At 35.6% G+C, this 25421-nt stretch overlaps 4 protein-coding genes across 4 annotated transcripts; 2 read left to right on the forward strand and 2 right to left on the reverse strand.

Moving 5' to 3' along the window:
- Nucleotides 1–40: 40 nt before the first annotated feature.
- On the forward strand, nucleotides 41–2297 carry LOC129809560 (probable ATP-dependent RNA helicase DDX55 homolog). Its single transcript, XM_055859487.1, has 2 exons — nucleotides 41–331; nucleotides 391–2297. Exons 1-2 carry the CDS (start codon nucleotides 233–235, stop codon nucleotides 2092–2094), a joined length of 1803 nt encoding a protein of 600 aa, XP_055715462.1. The 5' UTR covers nucleotides 41–232; the 3' UTR covers nucleotides 2095–2297.
- Nucleotides 2062–14171, reverse strand: LOC129809554 (uncharacterized). Its single transcript, XM_055859477.1, has 8 exons — nucleotides 13908–14171; nucleotides 13667–13846; nucleotides 13413–13608; nucleotides 12895–13351; nucleotides 12628–12823; nucleotides 6803–7867; nucleotides 2320–2690; nucleotides 2062–2245 (listed from the first exon to the last, which is right to left on the reverse strand). Exons 1-8 carry the CDS (start codon nucleotides 13956–13958, stop codon nucleotides 2155–2157), a joined length of 2607 nt encoding a protein of 868 aa, XP_055715452.1. The 5' UTR covers nucleotides 13959–14171; the 3' UTR covers nucleotides 2062–2154.
- On the reverse strand, nucleotides 14169–25421 carry LOC129809557 (ubiquitin-like modifier-activating enzyme ATG7). The gene is made up of 7 exons (XM_055859483.1): nucleotides 25157–25421; nucleotides 24537–25094; nucleotides 23962–24472; nucleotides 23699–23887; nucleotides 23466–23639; nucleotides 14510–14797; nucleotides 14169–14450 (listed from the first exon to the last, which is right to left on the reverse strand). The coding sequence occupies exons 1-7, from the start codon at nucleotides 25342–25344 to the stop codon at nucleotides 14289–14291; spliced, it is 2070 nt and encodes a 689-aa protein (XP_055715458.1). The 5' UTR covers nucleotides 25345–25421; the 3' UTR covers nucleotides 14169–14288.
- Nucleotides 18066–23464, forward strand: LOC129809564 (32 kDa beta-galactoside-binding lectin). The gene is made up of 5 exons (XM_055859490.1): nucleotides 18066–18203; nucleotides 18262–18440; nucleotides 18551–18956; nucleotides 19025–19114; nucleotides 23180–23464. The coding sequence occupies exons 1-5, from the start codon at nucleotides 18112–18114 to the stop codon at nucleotides 23373–23375; spliced, it is 963 nt and encodes a 320-aa protein (XP_055715465.1). The 5' UTR covers nucleotides 18066–18111; the 3' UTR covers nucleotides 23376–23464.

Consider the following 25421-nt stretch of genomic DNA (forward strand, 5'->3'; position numbering starts at 1 on the left):
TTTTTAAGGAAAATTCAAAGGAAATCTTACCTTTTTCCATGATTTTTTGGCAATTTTCTGGGAGATCACAAATCAAAACAATTTTCTCCACTCAAAAATCATATGATTTCGACATCAGCGCTTCAAGTGGCTGGGATTTTAACTACAAACTGTCAGACCACGTGTTTTTGTTTACATTTTTTCTGTATTTTGACTCGCGTTTTGCTCTCCAAAAGCAAAATTTCTAAGGAAAATGGTGAAAACCAAGTGGACAGAATTAGAAAAACCCCTCAATAGTGCTATTTTAGACACAATAAATGGCTTTGGATTCGAGAAAATGACTCCTGTTCAGGTACATTTAGAAAAATCCATCAAAAATTAGTAAAATGAATCATGAGAAACATTTTTCAGGCTGCCACAATTCCCCTTTTGATGTCCTGCAAGGATGTAGCTGCGGAAGCTGTGACGGGATCTGGGAAAACCTTGGCATTTATAGTTCCTCTATTGGAAATCTTACTAAAGCACCAAAGAGAATCTCCATGGAAGAAGACAGAAATTGGTGCTATTGTTATTTCGCCCACGAGAGAGCTCGCTACGCAGACTTCTATCGTCCTAAAATCTTTCCTCGAACACCCAGATCTCTCGATATTCACCCAGAAACTCCTCGTGGGAGGAAATAGTGTCGAGGAGGATATAAATAGCTTGAGAAATCGTGGTGCTCTAGTACTTATTTGCACTCCAGGTCGCCTTGAGGATTTGCTAGAGAGGAAAGGACAGCTGAATCTTGCAGCACGTGTGAAGAGTTTAGAAATTCTGATACTGGATGAAGCAGATCGTCTACTGGATCTTGGATTTACCGCCACAATCAACACAATTCTCAGCTATTTGCCACGACAGAGGCGAACCGGTTTGTTCTCAGCCACGCAGACGAAGGAAGTGATGGATTTGATGAGGGCTGGCCTGAGAAATCCCGTTGTGGTTAGTGTTAGAGAAAAAGCATCCACCAGTACTCCCATTCTCCTGCAGAATTACTACATTATCGTCCAAGCTGAAGAAAAATTGCGATATCTCCTGGCATTTATGAAGCAGAAGAAAGTCCAGAAATCCATGCTGTTCCTGCCAACATGTGCTTGTGTGGAATATTGGTCACAGGTTCTCCCTCGCCTTCTCAAATCCACCAACATCCTCGCCCTCCATGGCAAAATGAAGAAGCAACGTGGGAAGATTCTCACAAAATTCCGTGATGCTGCCAATGCCATCCTCTTGTGCACAGACGTCCTGGCCAGAGGAGTAGACATTCCGGAAGTGGATTGGGTCATTCAGTGGGATCCACCATCGAATGCTGCATCATTTGTGCATCGTGTTGGTCGTACAGCTCGTCAAGGCAACGCAGGAAATGCCCTGATAATGCTCCTTCCCACTGAAGATGCCTACATTGAATTCCTCAAGAGAAATCAAAAAGTATCCCTAGAACCTCTAACGATAGCCCCAAAAACCGATCTCTCAGCCATAAATAAGCTCCTCCATCAGATGCAGTTGCAGGATCGAGCGCTCTTCGACACTGGAAATCGAGCATTTGTCTCCCACATTCGAGCATACAGCAAACATGAATGTAATTTCCTTCTGCGGCTGCAGGATGTTCCCTTGGGGAAAGTAGCGACGAGCTATGGGCTCCTGAAACTACCCAAGATGCCTGAGATCAAAGACATTCACCAAGAGGAATTCTGTGGACCAGAAACCAACATTGATTTCACTGCAATCGCCTACAAAAACACCCAAAAAGAACAGACACGACAGGAGAAGCTGACAGTGTACCAGGAAACTGGCATCTGGCCAGGAAAAAAAATCAAGCGAAAGAAACAAACAGAAGCCTGGGAATTATCCAAACAGAAGAAGCTCGAAAGGAAAGCAAAGCGCAAGGAACGCAAAGCAAAGTTGCAGCTGAAGAAGCAGGCTGAAAGTGAAAAAGGAAAAGTGCCCAAAAAGAGAAAGAAGGGTCTATCTGATGAAGATCTAGCAGAATTGGCAAATGACATTGCTCTATTGAAGCGATTTAAAAAGAAAAAAATCACAGAAGAGGAATTTGACGAAGAAATTGGATTTAATTCAGACTAAAATTAGTCCTAGAAAAGTCATCAAATACCTTTTTTGTTTCCTTTGTTTTTTGTTTTTCCTTTAAGAAATGGCCTTGACAAAGTCCTTCAGGGAATCCTTCTCTCTGGCATTCAAATATTCCGGATTGATAAAGTCCTTCTGACACTTGATACTGTAAATAACAATGAAATTGTAACATCAATAAATTTAACAGAAAAAATAAATAGAATTTTTGTTTTGTCTTACACATCCTTAAGCTCATCCGGTGTACATTGTTTCAGCAAATCCTTAATGTACCTCAGTACACATAGTCGATTTGAATCTTGTACTTCAGGTGATTCCTCATAGACTTTACTTTCCCTCACATGCCTTATATACCTTCCCACACTCTCAATGTAATTCGTGACAATTCTTTGACGATAGATATTCCTCTTGGTTTCATTTTCCTCTTCGGTGGTGATCACCTCGTCAACCATTTGAAGAAATGACCGGAAGATTTTCTCGTCTGGATAGAATGTGAAACTGTGACAAACAGCTCCGAGTAACTTTACTGCTTGTACTGGATACTTGAAAATTATTATCAAAAGTCGATGCAGCATGTCTCCATAGATAACGGCCTATAAAGGAGGAAAAAAGGATTCGTACAATGATCTTCACCTGATTGAATTAAAAAACACTTCTTTATTGTTCCCACCAAAAAAATAGGGATTTTTTTAAATGCTGGAACTTGTGACTATAGAGCAAAATTTAGACCTCTGAACAAACCAATTTATGGTATCACTGAGAAAAAAGAGGCTACGATTAATTTTTTTCGTCATAACTTTAACACTTTTAAGGGTAAAATCGGTAAAATCAACATGAAAGAAGGGTAACTTTAACACATAATACACCTAAAAAGAGTAATATTTACACCGTTTTCGGATCAATACTGCAGGGTAAAATTAACATTTCCGGAATGTTACAGTAGACTCTCGCTCAATCGGCTCTTTTTTAATCGGGAGAATAATTTTGTTGACAATTTTCACGTTTAATTATGAAGCTAATTTGCTCAAATTCGCTGTAGTTCTTCCTATTTTATCGTAATTCTTTATAATTGAGCGCTTTTTGTGGAATTTACAAAGGCTTTGACGCCCAAATTTATCGATAAACCGGATGACATTTTGCCCCAAATGCCCAATTGAGAGAGAGTCTACTGTATTTTGACTTTTTCGGATTTCTCTCAGTGTATGAACAACCCCTTAACACTTGACAAAAATCGATTAAATAAATCATCAAAGTCCTCTAGAATTACAAAATTAATATATTATTTATTGTGTAGGGGAGATTGGGGTAAAACTTGTCAAAACGCATATTTAATTCTTTCACGAGCTCTGACAAAACTTAAACGTTTTATAATGAGCATATTCTTAATAGGAAATTTACTGCTCTACAACATTGCAGAACACTATTTTCCTCTATCTCGAAAGAAATGTGATATTCGAATCATTTTTTAAAAGTCGATTTTGTAGAGATTCTCAAAATTTCTGGGGCAAATTTTGTCAGTCTTCGGATAATTTGTAACGTTTTACTCTCGCAAACGTTAAAAATATCAAATAGACATATTTTTATAGGAAATTTATTCCTCTACAACTTTGTCGAAGATAATTTTTCTCTATCTTAACGAGAAATGTGCTTAAATTGAGCTAATCAGTATTAATATTTTCTGTAAACCAAATATTCCAAAAATAGGGCTCAAAATTTTATTATTTTTTATTTTACATAATCCTTCCTCGAATCCCTTAAAACTTTGTAAGTTTAAGAAGGTTCATGAAGGCTATCTATAATAAAAATTTCAAGCCTCAGTCTCTTTTATTTTAGAAAATATTGAAATTTTCGTTTTAACAAATTTTGACCCAGTCTCTCCTAAGTTTTAATAGGGAACAACTAAATAATATCACAAGCTTTAGAGAGAAAACGGGGTGGACATAGAGAACGGTAGGGTAAATGTCCTAATTCAAAACCATTTCCAGACTCTTTAACTTTGACAGAAGATTTAATACATTAGGGTGGAATCACCACTTCTCGCCAGTGCCCCACTTCTCGCCACGTATATTGAAATCGCTATTTTTCACGATTTATGAAATAAATGAGCCGCAAAGTTACTTGTATTTTTATTGCTGCTACGTATAGAGTCAAAAAACACTAATTTTTTGTTTTGAATTTAAATGTTTGAGCATTTTTTAGAGGAATATTTTAAGCAAGTGCATCGAATCCAATATTTCTTACAAAATATAGTAAGTGTCATGAAATTTTTATCGAACAAAATTTAATTTTTGAATAAGTAATTTGCCTATTGAACATTTAATTACATCCGGCGAATACATAAAATTTGTATTTAGTTAGTTAATATTTCATTTTATATAATTTTTATGTAAAAATGAGCCATGGCGGAAAGTGGTAATATTCTAAAATTGATTCACCACCTGTCGCCATAGCTTTTCAATAGGCGATGCTAACTTCACTTCATAGATTCTCAGTTGTCAAATCTATTTTGTTTACTTTCTGCAATAGTCTAATAACTTGATCTCTCAAATAAAAGTGAAGAAAAATCATTTAATGTGAGTAATAATAAGGTGATCCATGAGGAAAAACAAATGCTGAATGTATTCTTTGCATATTATTGCTCAAAATAATCAAGTTTGAACTTTTCCAAGTGGGTGGCGAGAAGTGGTTACAGTACTGGCGAAAAGTTGTAAAAAATGACGACGAAGTGGTTATTTTTGCATTGTTAATAAAAATCAATTTTTTAGGTACTCCCGAGTTAAATTGTAGGACAATTGTTTTGACAAATCTAGAGTCAATATATCTAAGTAGCTTTGTGTCAAATTTGAGTTATCTGATAATAAGGGGTCAAAAGTTATAATACAATTAATTTCACTTTTTCCTAAAAGTGGCGACAAGTGGTTACTCCACCCTAAGTTCAATTTTTTTTCTGAAGAAAATTACATAAATTTGCTCCTTGACTCTTCCAGAATGTTACTGTTTAATGAAAATTCTTTAAATATAATTTGAAAACTTCTTAAATACAAGAAAAATACACGAGCGTAAAATGCTTCTATTGGAAACAAATTAATCCAAATGGAAACAAGGGAAAGTTTCTAATTGGAGACTAATAGTCTAAGTGAAACCCCGACGAAAGGCTTGCTTGTTGAGTTGGTCCTGGGTGCAGGATTTGTTCTTATTCCTGGTCTTTTTCCTTTCCTATCTAAAACAATAGGAAAATCACTCCAAAAAAATTATATTTCCGGGGTTTCATTATCTTTTTAACTAGTAAAGTTGATTAACAGTGATAAAAGAAAAGACACGTGTTAGAGTTTCAGATTTTTGCAATTTTTTTTCACTACCATTCAATGTTAATCGGTTAACGAGATGTAGGTCACCTCGAAATTTGCTTAGAAGTAATAATCTGATTCATTATCGGTGAAAATAGAAACCGTTTAGACTTGTCCGGAATAAAGATCATTCGCACGATACCAAACCTGCCCAAACCGATTGCGAATTTTATTAGCCCGTTTTATGATTAGCATTATCTAAAAAAATATCCGATTTTACAACTCGAACTCCATGGAGAGAGCAGTTATATAATCCCTCGATTTTTTAACCAACCAAAATTTTGAACTTACACCCCCCATCCCCCTTCTTCCCATGCACCATTTTTCTCAGCAAATCTTCGCGTTTCTGAGAAATGGCATCACGGTGTTTGTCTGTCTGTTCGTCAGTCTGTCTCCACCTCTGAGATGTCAAACGATTAGAGATATTGACTTTGAACCTTCGGGAGACCCTGCGCCCTATAAGTGCATTCAAGGATCGTTAACATGCCCCTGATTTTCTTCCAAAACCATGTTTTTTGTGATTGCTTGATACATCTTGCGATTTTTTTTTTCATTTTTGGATATGCTTTCTTTACATGTTGTCCAGGCGGACATTTCGCCCTTATACAAAAGTACCATTAAATCATTCCTAATAACGATTTTCAAGGTCAAAGGTTAAAAAGATTTTAGAGAGCGCATTCATCAAGCGAATGGGTTCATGTTTGGGCTCGTTGGAAAGGTCTTGGAATTTCGGATAAAACTGAACAGGTTCCAATTGGTTCTGAACCGGCTCATAACCGTTAACGATTTTTTATCGGAAATTCAATTATATTGCACCTGAGGTGTGTTTACTTTGGCAATGTTTTGAGTGATTTATAAATCGGTTCTAAACCGGTAATGAACAGTTTATTAAACGATAAGTAATTTTCGTCTGAAAACCAATACTATTACTTCAAAAAATGTTTTTGGTGATTTGTGAATCGATTTACATCAGTTGGCAGCCGGTAAAAAGTATAAATGATGCGAATGTAATTTTGAGGTATAGCATCTAATGGCCTCAGACACTAGAGAAATTTATGTCCATATTGAAGCAAATTCCCTACGCTTGTGTAGGAAAAACTCTTCAATATGGACATAAATTTCTCTAGTATGTAGAGGCCATAAGTCACAAGTTCGAGCACTTCGGAAAGCCTGGAACGCTTTTCATCCCTTGTGTTAAATTTTAAAGTTTTCGAGGTATACAAAATATCGGAAGGACATAGCATTATTGCAGGAAATCAGAGTCACGATAAATATGGGATGGTTAAATTGTGCAGAAAAAATGCCAATAGGTGTTCCTTTGACCCTAACAGATATTTATTAAAACGATGATTACTTACTTTACTCATTAGAAAGATAAACTTGGCAAAAGAGATATTGATGGGATGTTCAAGATCAGGAACGCATTCCAAGACGAAAATCAATGCATTGATAGTTATCTTGTTGATAGGGTAGATTTCTGCATCTGTGGATGCATCAAAAAGTGGATCAGTTGAAAACAGCACTTGCTGAGCATATTTGTACAGAGTTATCTGCAGTCTGTCCCATGCATCATATCCATTTGGTGGACAACTCTTCACGAAATTCGTGATAACCAGCGAAAAAGCCTGCATCACTTGTAGATTGAATACCCTATCATTCTGGTAGTTGAAAGTCATAAAGGGAATGATATGCTGATTTATAAATGCCATTATATCCTCCACTTGTTGAGACAGATTGAGATCATCGATTATCCATTTGGCACTCAGCAATTCCGCATAAATCACCAGAATGTGTTGAATATTATTTGATGAATGCACATGAACATCTTCAAGTAAGCTCTTTGTTGTCTCAAGCAGCTTCAGCCACTTTTTCTGTGGAAAAAATTCCACAACATTGTGAATGTACAGCGCTGAACTGAATTGGACAGCAATTGTTTCATCATTCTTCGCATTGAATCTCTGTGTCAAATTTTTAAGCATTCCTTTAATCTTTCCATTGGCATAATCACAGAATTTAGAGATGTCACGCAGAAGTATATTGACGTGGTAAAGCGTTGGTATAAACTCAATCTCCGCAAGTCTGCCCATGATAAAATCCGTAATATTTCTCATAATAGCATCATGATTACGAGTCACGAACGTTTTCAAGTCAATGCAGTAGAGTGTGTCTGTGATAACAACATAAATCAGTTGATTTTGCCCACAGGCAGCCGACGTATAATCAAATCGACGGAGATATGTTTCAATAATTTCACGCCTAAATGCATCCTCAACATCCGGTTCCATAATCTTTCTCATATAAAAATATATAACCTTGAAGGCTACAGGATCCTCTGTACGACACACCTCATCAATGAATTGAGTAATATCGGGGAAGTATCTCCAAAGAAGCTTTATAATGGTGTCCAAATGCTGCAGCGCGTCCTGATAGAGGGGTATTTCGGAAATAAACTAACATTAGAAAATTTTGAGATCGAATTTAAGAGAGTAACCAGATAAAAGTGGTTATTGTTTACGCTGTTTGCTGTTCATTTAAGTCAGCGAATGTCTGTTTATTACTAAAAATTTAGCTATAAAAAGTATTAATTATCTCGTACAACACACCGCTGTTTTTAATCTAAGACACTTCCCCAACCTTTAAGCCGGCTCTACAACCAATTCCTATTTGCTCTAGGACTCGTCACCATTTCAAACTGACTCAAAACAAGGACAAAAATACCTTAGTAAATTAGAAATAGTATTCAGCCAAATTTCCTGGTATCTTGAAATTTCTATTGTAGATAATTATACAGGTGTACGATAAAACACGGGTCCTTTTCATAGGCCCTTTATAGGGCATTAAGATCTTAATGCCCTACACACACTTACGACTTAAGCAGAGAGACGGCTTAACATAATGATAAAATAATGATGAGATTACATTTCCATCAGTTTCTGACTAATCCATCTCTCGGCATAAGCCGAGCAACGGCTTAGTGGGAACTGATAAGAATTTTGTCAAATCATTGTTTTAATTATAATTACATAAATCTGTTTCTTGACTTAAATCATAAGTGTGTCTAGGACATAAGTATAGTTGTTAACCGATTGACCTCTGGTTTTATTAACGGTCTGACGGTCAGCCAAACAGCGTTACATTAACTTTAGTAAGAAGTAGAAATATTGGTTTTAGGCTCATTAAATACAATGTTTAATGTCAGAAATAGAAAGTTTTGCTGAATTATTAAACTGTCCAATAGGGTGTTTCAACAAGGAAAAAAAATTGTGGCACTATTCTCACGGTGCTGTATTTGATGAGACAAGAAAGTTTTTCTTCGACGACCATATTATCAAACGCTGTTTAGAGGTGGCTGAACGATCCTCTCTGTAGTGCAAAATCAGAGAAATGTTCTACAGAGAGGGTCGTTCAGCCACCTCTAAACAACGTCTGATCATATGGTCGTCGAAGAAAAACTTTCTAGTCTCATCAAATACAGCACCATGAGAATAGTGCCAAGTTTTTTTTTCCTTGTTGAAATACCCTACTGTCCAAACTTCTTTGAGAAGTTAATTTACTTTATTCGAAAAATATATATTTTAATTGAAAAACAATGTATAAAATGTTATTATATTTGCCAGCATTAAATTGATAAAAATGAAGTTTATTAGAATCTAATTTACGTTATTCTTATTTCTATAATTTTCATAAAAATAACGGAAATTTTTCGTTGAAGTTGCGTTTTATTTGGGAACTTCTTTTCATTTCTATTTTAACTCTTATTGATTCATGTCCACTATATAATAAAAGTATATAATGTAGGACTCTAAAGTATAAAAATGTACCACTGATGCGGGTGACTTTAACCCATTGCTATTCGTAAGCTTTTCTTTATTTTTAGCACTTAAAAGTATTCTTCACCGATTCAATAATACAGGATGATTGATCGGCCAAGACCATACTTAGCTAAAATTAGAAAAACAGCTTACGAACGAGAGCAGGGGGTCAAAATCATCTACGTTTACAGTAGATGAAGATAATTATTTAGTCAATACTAAAGCCCGGTGCGGGAAGGTTTTCGGTCGAGCTCTGATCAATACCAATTATGTCATACAACCCGCCATTTCTTCTTAATCCGAAACACATTCCCAATTTATAAATAGAGGAATAAAATCGATATAATTAAGATTTAAATATGATAAAATAAGGTAATGCTCTCAAGAATCAGCTTGAGTCTAATTAGACCCTAATGCACTAAACACACTTACGACTTAGGGCAGAATCGCATTGACAGTAAAATGCTCACAGTATTTCGTTATTCTACGAATTTTCATTGCAATTCTTACGCAAACGCTCGATTACCGTATTACCTTATCTCATATTTAGTGGCACTGGGTGAAAATAATATAAGAAAATTGAAGAAATAAAACGAAAAAGCAATAAACGGTGAGCAAAAAAAACTGTACGATTAATTTCTCTTAGTTTTTTTTGCTCACCGTTTATCGAATTTTCGTTTTATTTCTTCAATTTTCTTATATTATTTTCACCTAGTGGCAGCCACTGAGTATGAGATAAGGTAATACGGTAATGGAAAATTTGCGTAAGAATTGCAATAAAAATGTGTAAATTAACGAAATACGGTGAGGCTACAACTATCATTTTATTGTCAATGTGATTCTGCCCTTAGGCCGAGAAACGGCTTAACTCTTTCGTCTCTTTTGGGACTGTAGTACCCAAAGAAGCATATGCATATTCTGTGAAAAACAATGTTTTTTTTAATTATTCAGAACTGATAAAAATCCGATTCTTGTGGATGATTACAAACTATAAGGATGTCCAAATGTAAGATATTTTTTGTAGGACCTCAATTAATTCCTGAGCTTAGATATTTTTGATTAAAAATTGTAAAATTGGCTTGCAGCATATGCTGCGGTCCGGAAAGAGTTAACGTAATTATAATCAAAATAATGATTTGACTAAGTTCCCACCAGTTTCTAACTAACTAAGCCGTTTCTCTGCTTAAGTCGAGAGACGGATTAGTCAGAAACTGACTAAACCGACTAATCCGTGGAAATGTAATTTGATTATTATTTTGATTGTAATCACGTTAAGCCGTCTCTCGGCTTAAATCGTAAGTGTGTCTAGGGCATAAGGGCCTTGACAGACTTGAGGATTAGCCGAGAGACGACTTAGCGTAATTATATTCGAAATAATGGTTAAACTGTATTTCTACAATTTTCCACTAAGCCGTCTCTCGGCTTAAGCCGTAAGTGTGTCTAAGGCATAAGGCTTGTACGTTTTCGTGATCTCCTTTCTTGCTTATTTGAAACAGTGAGAAAGTCTCAAAATTGCGTAGTACAAATTATTGTAGATGACGCCATTTAGGGCACCACCGAACACGGGGTAGCACCAAACATTTAAATTAGATATTAGATAGAGGACGATGCCTATATTAATTCGATTAATTCATAAATAAGGATGCTTGTCCAGTGAAGAAATGGTCGTCATAATCGAAGTAGTTTAGAAATAAAAATCAGTGATCGATGCTACCCCATGTTCGGTAGTGCCCCAGTCTCCCCTATCCTACTTAAGAAAACTTATTGGTTTCAGACCTAAAGCTTAGCTGTATGGCTTGGTTTTTCCAATTTCTCGCGATTCAAGATTTATTGGAAAAATTTAACTCAAGATTGGAGTATTAACACTAAACCTACCAAGACCCGGTCAAATTGACCGGTTTAAGATTAACACATATTTAAACGATATACTGTCACTATCAAACTTTATGAATTTCTTAAAATATTCATGTAGGGTGTAGTCGAGATTTTCCACCTGATAGCGAAATAGAGCCCGGCTGGTGGATTCCCTTCCCTGTTCGTGGGAAATTCATATTTCCCGCCTCTCGCTCCAAGCAAGGCCTTTTACTGGCGGTATAGTTCTGTTGCCCGCCGTGTGGGGAATTGGCTGACAGGCGACACTGTCAGTCAGTCGGTAACATGGCCTGGAAGAGTACGGATGGGGGCACAGAGCTGGGTCGCTGCCAGGCAATTGGCCGCGATAAGCCTTGGTCTCCCTAAGGAAACTTTCAGGGCAAAAGCCCGGCTACAAGGGGAAACTGGGGCACCACCAAACACGGTGTAGCACCAAACACTAATTTTTATTTCTAAACTACTTGGACTATCTTGACCATTTCTTCAATGGACAAGCATCCCTATGGTGCCTATAAATTCCTATAGGCCTTATCTTCAGAAGTCGAATATCTGATTAACAAATCGCAGTGTTTGGTGATACCCTGTGTTTGGTGGTGCCCTAGTTTCCCCTAATATATTTTTCCATGTTTAAATTTAATTCTTTTTGTTCTTTACCAAGACAAATTTCTTAAGTATCCTACCCTACCGCAGTTTGTCGTTTGACCGAAAAACGGTCGGTAGGTTTAGTGTTAAGGGCAAATAAACTCTTTCATTTTAAAAATTAAATAAAATTGATTGTTATATAGGATTTTGAGACCTGCGGGATCTGGGCTAAACCTCTAGTCTCAAGACCGTTTAACATACCCAATGGTTTACTTTCATTTATTTTTATCACTTTAACCAGTAAAAAAATCAAATTTATTTTCGTTAAGCCCACTATTCCAAGATAGTTCATAACTTCTTATGCCTTCGGCACACCTTTTAGCTCGGTATAATTTCATAAAATCAGAATTCGCGTCCCTTTCTTTTTGAAAAGATTTGCATAAGTCTGTCCCAGTTTTTCTGTCTCAAAATTGGACTGATAAAATTTAATTTGATGTGATGTTCAAATGAAGAAGAAGAGTGCGAAAGAGTAGGATAGACATATGCAAAGCTTTTAAGAAAGATAGGGATGTGAATTTTGACTTTATGCAATTTTCCTGATCTAAAAGGTGTGTCGGAGCTATTACTTTTCCTTTTATACTAAGAAAAATTTGAATATTTTTTTTTATTATGGGCCATTTATGTTCACGGTCTTACTATAAATAATTCAACATATTTTATTTTGTCCCAGTTCTTTTTACTGAAAAATTGCCCACTTTATTGTAGACTTTATTTTTATTTTTCCCGTTTGTATTTTCCAAATTTAGAGGGAGAAAAAGAAATAGTTAATTACGAGTCAAAAATTAAAAATACAAAAATTTATTCAACATAAATAGGACTTTTGCCAGAAATAATTTCCAATAGGATTCCAATCTTACCTCGTACGTGGTGAATAATTTCATAAGAGCTTTCAGCATCGTTTGTTCCTGTTCATCTCTCATCGTATTGGGATTGGAATAGGTAAGCAGGAAAAATTTCTTTGCCACTTCGCGCATATTGTTATTCGTGGAACACATCATGTTGTACACAATAAGATTTTGATTGGGCAGCAAGAAACTTGCCTTCCCAAGAATTCTAGAACGATAAATTTTTTGAGTTGGAAAAAACTTAAATGTTACTTTATGGGGAAATTTTAGGAATCTTACCTCTGAGCAGCCAGGATAACTTTGAGAGCTGCAATTTGAGTGACAACAGTGTCCACATGCATTAGACTGAAAAGTGTGTCTGTACAATTAGCCAGGATTTCCACAACCCGAAGTTTCACGGCGTTTTTGCCATTTTTGAGAATATCATCGATTAGACCGAGGATTTCTTTATTGCCCTTGTGCTTGACGAGAATCATGGCCAACAGTTGGTTCAATTGGCAGTTTTCAAGGATGTAAATGGTGTTTGATGAGCGAATGATGGCACACATAAGACCGGGCATGTGATCAAAACATGATCGAGAGATCGTCAGATCAAGAGCCACATTTTCCAAAAACATCCCAATTAGTTTCTTCACATGGATTTCTTCAGGCGAAATCCCAGCTGCATGGGCATCGGGTACTGTACTTTCATTGATCACAACTCGTAGCATTTCCAAATCATGGGCAATTTTGAGAGCTACAGAATAAAACTAGAGGTAACTAGGAGAAAGAGATTTAACGGGATTCAATGACCTTACAGAAGTAAATACCAACGGAATTTGTCAATTCTGTGGAGAATTTGGTCAGGGTCAGGAGGCACTCTGAAAGGACTTTCATCCATTTCTCATCTCTGATCATTGGATTTTTTACACTGCAGAATTCTTTTATGAAATTGTTGATTTTCTTCAGAGTATCATTGTCACTAAAGATGAACTTCTCATCGTCATAGTCCACCTTAAAAATTCTCTGTTAATTTTATTCTTTTTCTTCTAATTTAAGGCTGAAAACTTACGATTAATTGCAAAATTTCATTAATGCACTCAACGAATTTGCCATCATCAATGGATTGATTAACCCTTTCAATTGGTACTTCGTATTCCGTTCCAAGGCATCTTACAAATAATTCCAGGAAGCACGAGATACTCTCCGCATTCTTCTTATTGTACACATTCGTAAGATCATGAATAAGGGTCTGGAAATTTAATTTTCGGGTTTATAATACGATCGAAAAACAAAGAAAAAGAGAGACGCACGTTAATGGCGACCCTTCCTGATTGGAGACCTTCGTACAGATTCACTCTCATTTTCACACAATACAAAATAAAATTTAAAAGGATACAAAACACTGAACTTCAAAAATGTCACAACTTTCCTTTAAACACTTTCTTTCTAGCACTTTATCTTTAAATTTACCACAGAACTAGAACTGATAAAACTATGAAAATTGCCAAAATTGCAAAGATCCTCTCCTGTGAACAAAAAACGTAACTGGCGTCATAGTGAAGTTGGCTACGTTTCTCTCAAAAAAATCACCAAATTTTTGGGCATTTATTTCAAATATAAAAATCTACTAACGAACACTTTTAGCTTTTGAGCTCAAATTGCAAAAAAAAATAATTATATAGATTTTCCATTCAATCAGAAAGTTCAAAATCCGAGTCTGCACATTCAATAATATCCTCATGGCTCTCCTTCATCATCTCAGTAATCCCAGTTAAATCCTCCAAATATTTCGACGTATTGAGTGCATCGAGAATGAAATCAACTTTCCTCTTTGAATACTCTTCAAGGATTTTCTGCAAAAATTCTATTCTCAGAAAAAAGAAAATCACTTGATAATTCTTGAGAAACTTACATGAGAACATGCAATACACTGTGAAAAATTCTCAGTAGCTGGCAAGATTTGTTCAAAGGACGAAATAACACCTCGAATTGAATGTGGCAAGATACCCAAAATCCCTTCAGGAAGTGCCTCTGCTTCAGTTCTCTGGGCAGAAGATGCTACAATGTACGCCGGTGCAAATTCTCGTAATTCATGCTGAAGCAGTGTCGTCATCAGCTCCACAGCAAGTGATCCGGCAATATTACTAACAGCTGGACGTGTTACTGTACATTGCTGATCCAACGTTCGATCTCGCATTGACTGCAGAATTAGCGAGAAAGAGAACCAAAATTTGTGAGAAAAGAGCACAAACAAGGTATTTACATTGTGACTAAAAATGTTCACATTTTATCATCAAAATTTGCTCTCAAAGGTTCGAGAGAAGAAGTATTGCAATCAATCGAAATTTCAGGTTTGAATTTTGGGCAAAGAATATTATATAATCTTTCAATTTTGAGATATTCATGTTGCATGACCCCCCTGTAACAAATGATATTTTAGTATAATTTTGTAAATTTGATACTATTTTAAAATAATTTTTATATTGATATCCGGATGACAGCTGTCAAACACATGAGACAAGTCAAAAACTACCCTTTTTCAAGAGAACTTTCCATATCATTAATGAAAGAGAGCAATAAAATATATAAAAATAAAATCAAAGAAATTGTGAACGCAAATAAAAAGATATAAAAGTGAGAGTGCAAGCAAAGTATACCTGGACATTATACAGTAGACTCTCTCTCAATTGGGCATTCGGGGCAAAATGTCATCCGGTTTATCGATAGATTTGGGCGTCAAAGCCTTTGTAAATTCCACAAAAAGCGCTCAATTAGAAAGAATCACGATAAAATAGGAAGAACTACAGCGAATTTGAGTAAATTAGCTTTATAATTAAACGTTAAAATTGTCAACAACATTTTTCGCCCGATTGAAAAAGAGCCGATTGAGCGAGAGTCTACTGTAGCAGATAAGGCTTGCCGCAACGAAGGAGGGGACTGATATTAAATGTTATTTAAATAACACAGAAGCAGATAGATCACGAAAAGAATTCATGTGGAAAAAATGATCGAAATTATGGAACAAAATGTGAAGTGCGAAAGGGAAATTTAAACACGGAGTTAGACAGGGAGTGCTAGAAAAAATGGTTAAAAAATATGAATTTAGGAAGTGCACAAATCAAAATAATTTAAAGGATTAGAAGCGGTCATTGCTATGATAAGAAGTCCCTAAAATTAATTAAAAAAAGAATCAGACTTGTGCAACAAATGCGAAACAACAGAGGATATAAACTTCATAGTGATACAATGTAGGAAATTTATAGATATAAGAGACAACTATTAAGTGCATTAAGAATGAAAAATAGCATAAAAAACATACTTAAGAAGGTAAATGAAGAAACATATAAAGAGATCTATAAATACATTAAACATTAAATAAACAAAAGTGAGCATATAAACATTTAAAAACAGTTAACGCAGAATAATAAATAAAAAAGTGAGTAATAAAAAAGTGATAAATAAAAAAAAAGAAGTGATACACTTTTTATCTGTAATTTTCCAGACCCAACCATACGAATAACGAATCCATATAACCCCGTTAGTCATCAACTCATTCCTTACCATGGTATTATACATCATACGCAAATTGAGTGATTTTAGATGATTTTATTTCTGGGCAATTGATATTCGATTTGCTGTCGGGAATGGATTTTTAGTTACTTTTAGTCCTTCAATTACATAGAAAAAATAGCCCGACATAGATAGAAATACATTTTGTTATTCTTTTTTCCCTTCGCGGAAAGTCATGCAAAATTTTTGCTCAAAATGGCAGACGAAAAATACGACATCCCGTCGAATTTGTTAAAATTGACCTCCATCCTCTTTCCTGATTAGAATTCTGGTTGCAAATTTATTTTCTTGAATAGTTACTCTATCTAAATCAATAATGTTTATAATGAATTAGTGTACAGAATTTAAATTCAGTGACCGTTAAGACGTGTGTTTGACAGAGGCTCCCCGCGCCCCCAATAGATATTTTTTTTCTTTTCAAAAAAATCATCTATTAATCTGTATGAAACTAATTCCAAATTATGAACATTTTATCTAAAGTAAGTACATTGACTGAATGGGTTAAATGAATTTATGTAGGTCAAGTTTAGCTTTTCTTCTTTGATTATACCTAAGTTCAAGAGCCTTGTACCAATTTTTGTGAATTCTCATAAAAATTGAAAGTAGTACAGTACGACAGCAGGAAAAAGATATTCATACTTGATTAACTGAATCTCGCGGTCTATAGAACCGAGGTACAGTCCTATTTTCAAAAGATATAAAATTTCTCAACTAAATTCAATTGCAGATTTGTTTTTAATAATTTACAAGATAAAAAATTGAGATTGGTCATAGATAAAACTAGGGTCTACTAAAGATCATTTTATATTTTATCCATTTATCACTTTCATCCCGATTCATTCTGTCTGCCATATTTTGTGATTTAAATACAGTGCCCGCTTTGTAATTCGGATGATTGGGAGACAATAAGACAGATGTCTGCTTCGTAATCCGGATGAATTTTTTGAATTTGTTCAACGTCTCGAAAATATAATACAAGGTTTTTTTCTAGAATTAGTATAAAAGTTTTAAAGAAGATTAAAAAGACATAATTAAAAAATCCCATGCTATTATGCACAACTTACAATAACTTTTATTTAGTAAACATGTTTTTGACGTTTCAATGAGAGTGAGTGAGATCTAGATCTAGTCATCTCGCTCATTCTCATGGGAAATTGTAAAAACATGTTTACAAACAAAAGTTATTGTGCGCTGGTCATTATACTCCGTTTATTAAAAAGAAACATCACGGGATAATTCATTTTCATTTCTAAACACACATTCATACATAACCTTAAAATTATTTTAAATGTAACCGTCAAGAATTCGTCCGGATTACGCCGATCCGGATTAGAGAGCGTGCACTGTACTAGGGAATCACGTTTGATATTCACCTTAAATTTTTAGTGAGAAAATTTAAATTAAATTTTGTATCGACAAGTCAACGTTACGATATTTTATCGTAGTGGGTGTGGCCTAAATTTCCACGTTAAAAACTTTCAAGCCAATCGTTATGTGGGCGTGGCTTGTTCTAGGGTATATTCATGATTTCTTACAAAGTCATTATAATTTTAAAAAATTCAATTTATTTTGATGATGAAGGAACAGAAGAAAATAGAGTATCTTTCTGCGCTGAGTTTTGTTTTTTTTTTTAGAAACTTCAATACTATTTTTCTGCATTAAGATCTAAAGAAGAAATTGGTGACTTTTAAAGAGTTTCTATAATATTTCCTCTGTGAAAACATCCATTTTTACTTGCTTAGCAATTTTAATTACTCTTATCAAAGAATTCGAGCAGTGGGAAAAGTCGACGCCCCCACCTTCTGTTTGCTAGTCATTGATAAGATATAGACTTATGTATTCATTTTGAAAGTGGGATTAGAGGTGAGCAAGACTGAGAAAATATTCCCTTCTTCCAGTTTGTGAAGTTTTGTTAATGAAAAATCAGTGCAAAACCACTTCAGGATGCTGACCCATTTCGCTGGAAATATTTTCTGCACACCTGAGCCCGGGCATATTTTTGTCATCGGGGGAAAATCACTCGATGGAGCATCAAAGTGAGTCTTATCAGTGGGGAAAATTTCAATACATTCTAAAAAAAAATCTACCTTCCAGACTAGACATTAATCTAACGTCGGGAAAACATGAATTAGCCCCTGTTCCTCTGACAATCTCTGTACGTTTTCACGAGGACATAATTGTAAGGAATACCTTCCATGAGGATGGATCTTGGGGTGATGAAGAGCGTGAGGACAATTTGGATGCATATACCGTTCCTAATCCTCTGATTGCAGGTGATTTTTTTAAGTTGAAATCTTTCTCATTAGTCAGGCAGAAATCTGAGTAATCAACTCCGTTCACTTATCAAAGTTCTTATCGCATCCAAATTTATTTTTATCCACAGGTGAAAATTTTAAAGTGTACATCTTGGTAGGGGACACGAAGTTTCATATAGCCATTAATGGACGTGCCTACTGCACATACACGTTCCGCTCGGCTCTGGAAGATATTCGTGCCATCACCATAACCAATGATGTTCAAGTGGTTAGCCAGGTTGACCATAGACAAGCCTTTCCCACACCCCATCCTCCCATTCAATTTGATGAACCTCGTTTGGCCTTTAGCAACGACGTACCCAAGACATTCTCTCCTGGACACGTTCTCGTTATCACTGGCATTCCCTATGGAAATCCCCGTGGCCTGTTTATATTGAAGTTCACAGAGGGCGAGACCAAGAAGCAGGCTCTTCATTTCAATCCACGATTTGATCCTCAATTTGTCGTGAGGAATTCCATGAATGAAAATAGTTCGTAAGGATTATATTTAGCATCGCGTGAGTGTCTCAAAAATACCGCCTCTAACATGAGTTGATTTTCAGATTTGGTGCTGAGGAACGCGATGGAGAGTTTCCCTTCGTGATTGATCAGCAATTTAAACTGGCTATTGCATTTACTCCCGAAGAGTTCAGGTAAAATCGTAAAATCCTGTGATAAATTTGTTTTAGTTTATCAAGCAAAAGGAATAAGCATGTGGCAAGGTATTTTTTTTATATGGAGCTATTTGAAGCCAATTCCTAAATTGATCTCGGACTCAGCTCACAGTGCTCCGAGGAAAAAAATTATTTAAACAAAAATTTAGTATATTTATCCCTCCATACGGAAAGGTATCTTATAATATGGAAAAACTTCTCACTTTTTTGTTATTTAGTATAACAGTCACGAGTGCAAAATAAATCCCATATAGATTTAAATCGAAGTATGAGAAAGTGGCTTCAAATTTCAGGCAACTTGCCAGCACAGTAAAAACGAGATGAAATTGGCAGGTTGAATTCCATTAGTTGAATTGAACTAGTTGAAATTTCGAATTACAAACCACTAAAAAAATCAACTTTCAATTGAAAAGGAATCATTTAGATTGCAAAACTAGTAAAATTAAACTCTCGGTAATGGCCTACGTACAATAAACAGTAGTAATAATTACTATAATAGTAATAAAATGAAGCAACAAAATGGCATAAACTTCATTCAACTGACTGATTGAAAATTGTCACGATTATCGCGTGTAATAGAATTAATTCGATTTTCGTAGTAATTTTTCAATCGATTATCGCAGCAAAAAGTTCAACTTTCAACTAATTTCGTTTAAACTCATTCTTCTTCTTTTTATATTTTGTGTAATTTCAGTACAATTTTTGAAGGTAAATTCAACTTAGTTTGCTTTTCAACTACGAAAATTCAACTTGTTTGCTTTTCAACTTTGCTTACTACGATAATCGTTGCAACTTTACTACAATTATCAATGCTCTCCCATTACACGCGATAATCGTAGTAATTATTTTTTACTGTGAGGGGCGTGAAAAGGAATAATGTAATCGTTTCACTAGGAGTCGAAATATTTGAGATTAACATTAAAATTATTTTTGCGATTATAGCGCATTCAGCGTTAGTTTTATGAACTTTAGATATTCGAAAAAGTTATTATGAGTTCCGGAGACGTTTTATTTTACCTTTAGGGCGATTCTGGTTAAATAAAATCGGATGTTGGGGAAAGCGCGCTACCTTCGGACGACTCAAGCCTAGGGTAACTCATTTTTTTCTAAGGAATCAGTTCTTCAATCGTAACTTCTTGCGATCACTGTTTGGGGAGCTAAGTCCGCTAAACCTTGAAAATCGTTTTTTTTTAATTCAATACTCAATATCTCGAAATATCTATTATCGATTTTGATAAAATTACAGGATGTTGTAGTCAAAGTCGATACCTTTCCAATGATAGGTCACACTAACTTCTGACCCTGGCCGAATCTGAGATATAAACGACAAAAATACTACCGGTGTTTAACTTTTGAACATAACTGATTTAGATGATAGTTTTTTTTTTAATGTTAATGCTCAAATACTAAATTAGTGTTAATGCTATTTAATCTTTCCTTCAAAATCACATAGCTGGGATCAGAAGGATTTTGAGTGCTTTTTGTGAAATTTACAATGATTTTGATGCCCAAATCTCTCGATAATTTGAATGACATTTTGCCCCATATGCCCGATTGAGAGAGAGTCTACTGTATTAGTATTAATATTTGAGCCTAATCCATTAAAGAAAACTGTGGAAACAAAATTTAGAGACGAAAAATGGATCCGATATGGGAATTGTAGTCATTTTATGATGTGTAGTTCAAAACCGCATGTTGCAATCTTTTACAGTTTTCTCTTTCTAGAAGTGATCATATAACAAATGATTAGCACAAACCTTAGCAGTTCCTATTTTGAAAAAAAATCGACAATTTGAATTTCCGTACAACTTGCAATTTCGGACAAACCAATCTAGAGTTAAGACAAATCTAGTAGGGTTCCAAAATTGTATAGGGTAGAATAGCCTAATTTAGAACCTGTTCCAAATGCATAGATTTTTAAATCATTTTTATAAGATCACTCGAAAGAGCTTAGGAGGAATACAATTGATTTTTGGACAAAAGTTGCTCTTTGGTTTGTAACTGGCTCATAACCGATTGGAATCGTTTGAAATTGTCAGAATTTTTAAGACCGTTCCAATGAGCATCCAATATGACCCCATTCGGTTGAAAAATACGCTCTACAATTCTTCTAACCTTTGACTTTGATAAAACGTTATTGGGAATGATTCAACGTGTAGCCGAGCTTTTGCTCTTGAAGATTTCTCATGGAGATCAAGGTTTATCCCGGCCAATTGCCAGGGAGCGACCTAGCTCAATGCCCCTATATGAACTCTTTCAGGTCATGTAACTGACTGACTGATGACATTGTCTCTATCAGTCAATCCCCCACAATCAAATATGATTTCCCGCGAACAAGGAAGGTAATCCATCTCATCCGGACGAGCCGATTTCTATTTCGCTATCAGGTGGAAAATCTACAATCGGTATGTTCGTATATGAAAGAAATGTCCGTCTGATAGGAATTTTCTAAAACATGTCTAAAAATGAAAAAGAAAACGTACAATGCGTTTTCGAGTAATCCCAAAGAACATAGTTTTGGAGGGGTAGGGAAAGGTGAGGGGTATTTTAATGGCTTATGATGTCTACACACTAGAAGCAACTTTTGTAAAAAAAAAAAAATGACCTTTTTAAAAAATTCTGACGTTTCTGCCTACAAGAATAGGGGGAATTTTCTTTAAAAAGGCATTGTTTAAAGAAATTTCTCCTAGTGTGTAGAGGCCTTTATGGTCGACTTATAGGGGGTCCCACGAAAAGTCACAAGTCTCTATCTCTAACCATTTGGTCTGTACGGTCTGTACGCATGATAACGGACGAACAGACGGACAAACAGCGTCGCTTCAAAAAAAAACTTTAAACGATTTTTTACCCTATCACTACCCTACCCTTCTAACATTTTTTTTAAAGATTGAAAGGTAAAAGTTCTTATGTAGTAAAAATTGGACCGGCAGACACTTAAAAAATAGATCAGTTTTAGGGTAAAATAATAAAATTCAGAACCGGATCCAAATGGGAACATTTTTAATAAAAACTTACCAATATTAATTATATGTTCTATTTATTTGGAGTGCAAAGAATCAGACAACATTGTTTCAGAGTTTCTTGAAAAAAAAATTATGTATTCCTATTGTGAGTTGTGAAGAATTTCCATTTGGACCATGCTCTGAATTAGATTATTCTACTATCCTATGTGTAAGTGTATTTGTGTTCTAAAGCCGCCTTTCATTGTCCGATTTTCAGTATGTCCGACATTCAATAACTGTCCGACATTTAGCAAACCTACCCTGTTTTTTATCCAATTGGTATAAGTTACTGTTTATTTGAAAAGTCTGTATCCCAGATAAGTTCAAATTAGTTTTAAACTTTTCTATAAAAATTCAGATATTGGCCGAATCCTAGGTGATTTCTCGTCAGAATCCCGTTAAAGTAAAAAAAAAGTCACCCAGGTCCTGGTTAAAATTCCCGAAATCTAAAATTCCGAAAGCCAAAATCCTGAAAGCTAAAATCCCAAATTCTTAAGTGTCATAGCTTCCCACGATTACACTCACCCTTGCTGGAGGCAAAGGGAAATTTCCTATGTCTTAGAAAATTATTCTACACATTATTCACCGGACTCTTCGTCTAATTTCGTCCATTTCAGGATTTAGGATATTCGATATTTTGGCTTTCGAAATTTTCGTTTTTCGAGATTTTCCATTTTTCAGGGATTTTGCGGTTCGGGAACTTCGAGATATTCGCTATCAAGATTTTAACTGTCGAAATTTTGGCGTTAGGAATTTTGACTTTTCGCGCATTTCGGGACTTTGAGAATTTTAACTCATTTGCAATTTTGGCCTGTACCGGATTTATGAACATGTTCATTAGGTTCTAAACCGGAGAACGTAAAAAAGCTGCGAAATGCTTGAACATCATGATGCTTGATCCAAGGACCTTTAAATAACATTTTTACTCCGAAAAAATAAATTGGATTTTAAAATTTAAAGTGAGAACATCTCACTCACAAGTTCGAGCATACCGCAAAGTATTTTTTACTTGGCAAACTTTTTGATTGAATATTTTTCACAGGTTTGCTGTAAATGAAAACTACTTTGGCAAGTTTTCATACCGTTCAGCAAATGTCCTGGATCGCATCAATGGCTTCAAGATCAATGTGGGAAATGGTCTACAGCTGGAAATTACTGGAGTGGATCACTTGAATATGGGAATAGCAGATTGTGAGGGTTTTGAAACCTATTCCCATCCCGATGTTGCAATTATGTGATCATACTTATCCAAAGTCATTTTATCTTTACTTTGCATTTATCCCAATATTTGTTGATTGAAAATAAAAAAAAAAGTATTTTCAACTTACATTGCCTGGAGCTGTGACGTCATTGCAGAAGTAACATCCGAGATGATTCCCAGGAATGCATTTCAATCCTTTTCTCTCGTATTTTTGGTAGTCTATTGGCTCTGGAGGGCTCTTCCTGGTACCATGTCTCATCACTAGATAGCTGTCAAATCCCAAGGCTGCATTTATAACGATCTACAAGAGGATGGACATTAGATTATGGGACAGAGGAAGGGATGTTTATTTTTAGTTACCTTGCCATGGAAGTTGGCCAGAACTGTTGGAAGCCATCTACTCTCTCGGGAATCCGTGAGAAGATAGACAATATCATGCTCAATAATTAATTTTTCAAGAGTATCAATATCCTTGATGGTTTGGTCACGGGTGGAATCCCCAATTGGATGACCAGGCATTGGAATGTGAAGTGAAATACCTTTGGTTGTCTGTTTACCAAATCAGTGAAGGGGGATTATTTAGTTTTCGGGCTCTCCAAAATGTTGCTGAAGTAGAAACTTACCAGAGCTGGATAGATTTCCAAGAGACGCTTTGCTGCTGTTGAGGCTTTTGGCCTGGAAAATTGAGCATCTTCGTGCTTGAAGAGATTTTGACGTACAGGATTGGAATAAGATACATTTCCATAATCCACAAAAGTCACCCAATTCACACCCCAGGATAGCAGATTCCTGGCCACTGAACATCCCAAAGTCCCTGCCCCCAAAAGCAGACACTTTGTCTCAGCGATTGCGTCAAGATTGAGCTCTGGCACAATTCGCCAACGCATCAATTTTAGATTGAGATTAACTGAAGTCTCAGCCAGTTTTTCGGGATCCATGGAATCGGCCATGGACACGACTCTTGGGAGATACTTTCCTACACTATTTAACTCCCAGCCAATCCACTTGACTTCATCGCTAAAATTAATGGATTTCTCTGGCATTCTGGCCACATACACAATGGATTCATCGATGGTCAATTGACGCTTGAGCTTAATTGCAATGAAATTGATGGCTCCTCCACAGAGATTTGGACTAATCAAAAAATTATTCTTCCAAAAGGAAAGTTCCAAATGCAATGCGTAATTTTAAAACTTACCACAAATACGAGAGAAATGCAGTGAAAATCCTCAACTGCCATCCAGGATTGACGTATTCCGAGGGATCGGAGAATCCAAAGTAGATCTTGGTGAGATCAGTGCCCTTAAAATTGTTCTCTCTATCGCTTTCGCTGATAACATCTGACAGTGCATGAATTTTAAATCCATGTCCAATGTTTTCCAGGATGAAGAAAGATCGCTTTCGTGCATCCTCAATGGTTAAATACTTCTCCTTGATCACCTCAATTTGCTCCACAGTAAACACCTCTCCGACTTTAGCCGGAGGTTTGTTTATGAGAAGAATGGCATCGATTGGAGTTGGAAAAGCAAACCAATAGTAGAATTTATACTTTTTTAGATCAGCATATGAGAGAACAAGGAAGTTCACCAGAAGACTTGGATCTTCTAAGCATTTCCCACTTTCAATTAGCTTTCCAATTCGATTTCCTTCTTCCTGTAGCAGTTTGTTTTTGTCCACTTCTTTGAAGTCCTCAATTGTATTCTTGTTGTAGAGAATCCCATGGGCATAGTAGCAGTTTTTTGGCAAGACAAAGACTCTACACAGCATTGATTAGCTTTTTGTGTGATTTGTAGCATATAAATTTAAAGAAAAACTTACTTATTAAATGCTGTACACTCAACTTCCACCAGACAATTAGTTGCATCGAGATTGCAGTAGTAACCAAAGATGTTTTTCGCAGAATCACAGAGTCTATCAATATTTATCTTATTTTCTGCAAGTTTATGCCAGAAGGAAGGGTGCACGAAGGATGTAAATGGGGTATATTGCAGGATTTTTGTGTCCATGATTCTGAATATCAACACAAAAACGGGACCAAAACATTACACTACCTTGAAGTTTTTACTCAAGTTCTAGCCTCCCC

Source organism: Phlebotomus papatasi, chromosome 1 (assembly GCF_024763615.1).
Source record: "Phlebotomus papatasi isolate M1 chromosome 1, Ppap_2.1, whole genome shotgun sequence".
Taxonomy (NCBI): domain Eukaryota; kingdom Metazoa; phylum Arthropoda; class Insecta; order Diptera; family Psychodidae; genus Phlebotomus; species Phlebotomus papatasi.

Excerpts from the sequence above, each read along its gene's own strand:
- LOC129809554 (XM_055859477.1), bottom strand. The coding sequence starts at position 13,958 with ATGAGAGTGAATCTGTACGAAGGTCTCCAATCAGGAAGGGTCGCCATT. Across the intron at positions 13,847-13,907 it reads CAGGAAGGGTCGCCATTAAC|ACCCTTATTCATGATCTTAC; the intron begins GTGCGTCTCTCT and ends TTAAATTTCCAG. Across the intron at positions 7,868-12,627 it reads AATTATTCACCACGTACGAG|GACGCGCTGCAGCATTTGGA; the intron begins GTAAGATTGGAA and ends CCCCTCTATCAG.
- LOC129809557 (XM_055859483.1), bottom strand. The coding sequence starts at position 25,344 with ATGGACACAAAAATCCTGCAATATACCCCATTTACATCCTTCGTGCAC. Across the intron at positions 24,473-24,536 it reads GCATTTCTCTCGTATTTGTG|TCCAAATCTCTGTGGAGGAG; the intron begins GTAAGTTTTAAA and ends TTTTTTGATTAG. Across the intron at positions 23,640-23,698 it reads TGGCCAACTTCCATGGCAAG|ATCGTTATAAATGCAGCCTT; the intron begins GTAACTAAAAAT and ends ATCCTCTTGTAG.
- LOC129809560 (XM_055859487.1), top strand. The coding sequence starts at position 233 with ATGGTGAAAACCAAGTGGACAGAATTAGAAAAACCCCTCAATAGTGCT. Across the intron at positions 332-390 it reads AGAAAATGACTCCTGTTCAG|GCTGCCACAATTCCCCTTTT; the intron begins GTACATTTAGAA and ends AACATTTTTCAG.
- LOC129809564 (XM_055859490.1), top strand. The coding sequence starts at position 18,112 with ATGCTGACCCATTTCGCTGGAAATATTTTCTGCACACCTGAGCCCGGG. Across the intron at positions 18,204-18,261 it reads TCACTCGATGGAGCATCAAA|ACTAGACATTAATCTAACGT; the intron begins GTGAGTCTTATC and ends TCTACCTTCCAG. Across the intron at positions 19,115-23,179 it reads TTTACTCCCGAAGAGTTCAG|GTTTGCTGTAAATGAAAACT; the intron begins GTAAAATCGTAA and ends TATTTTTCACAG.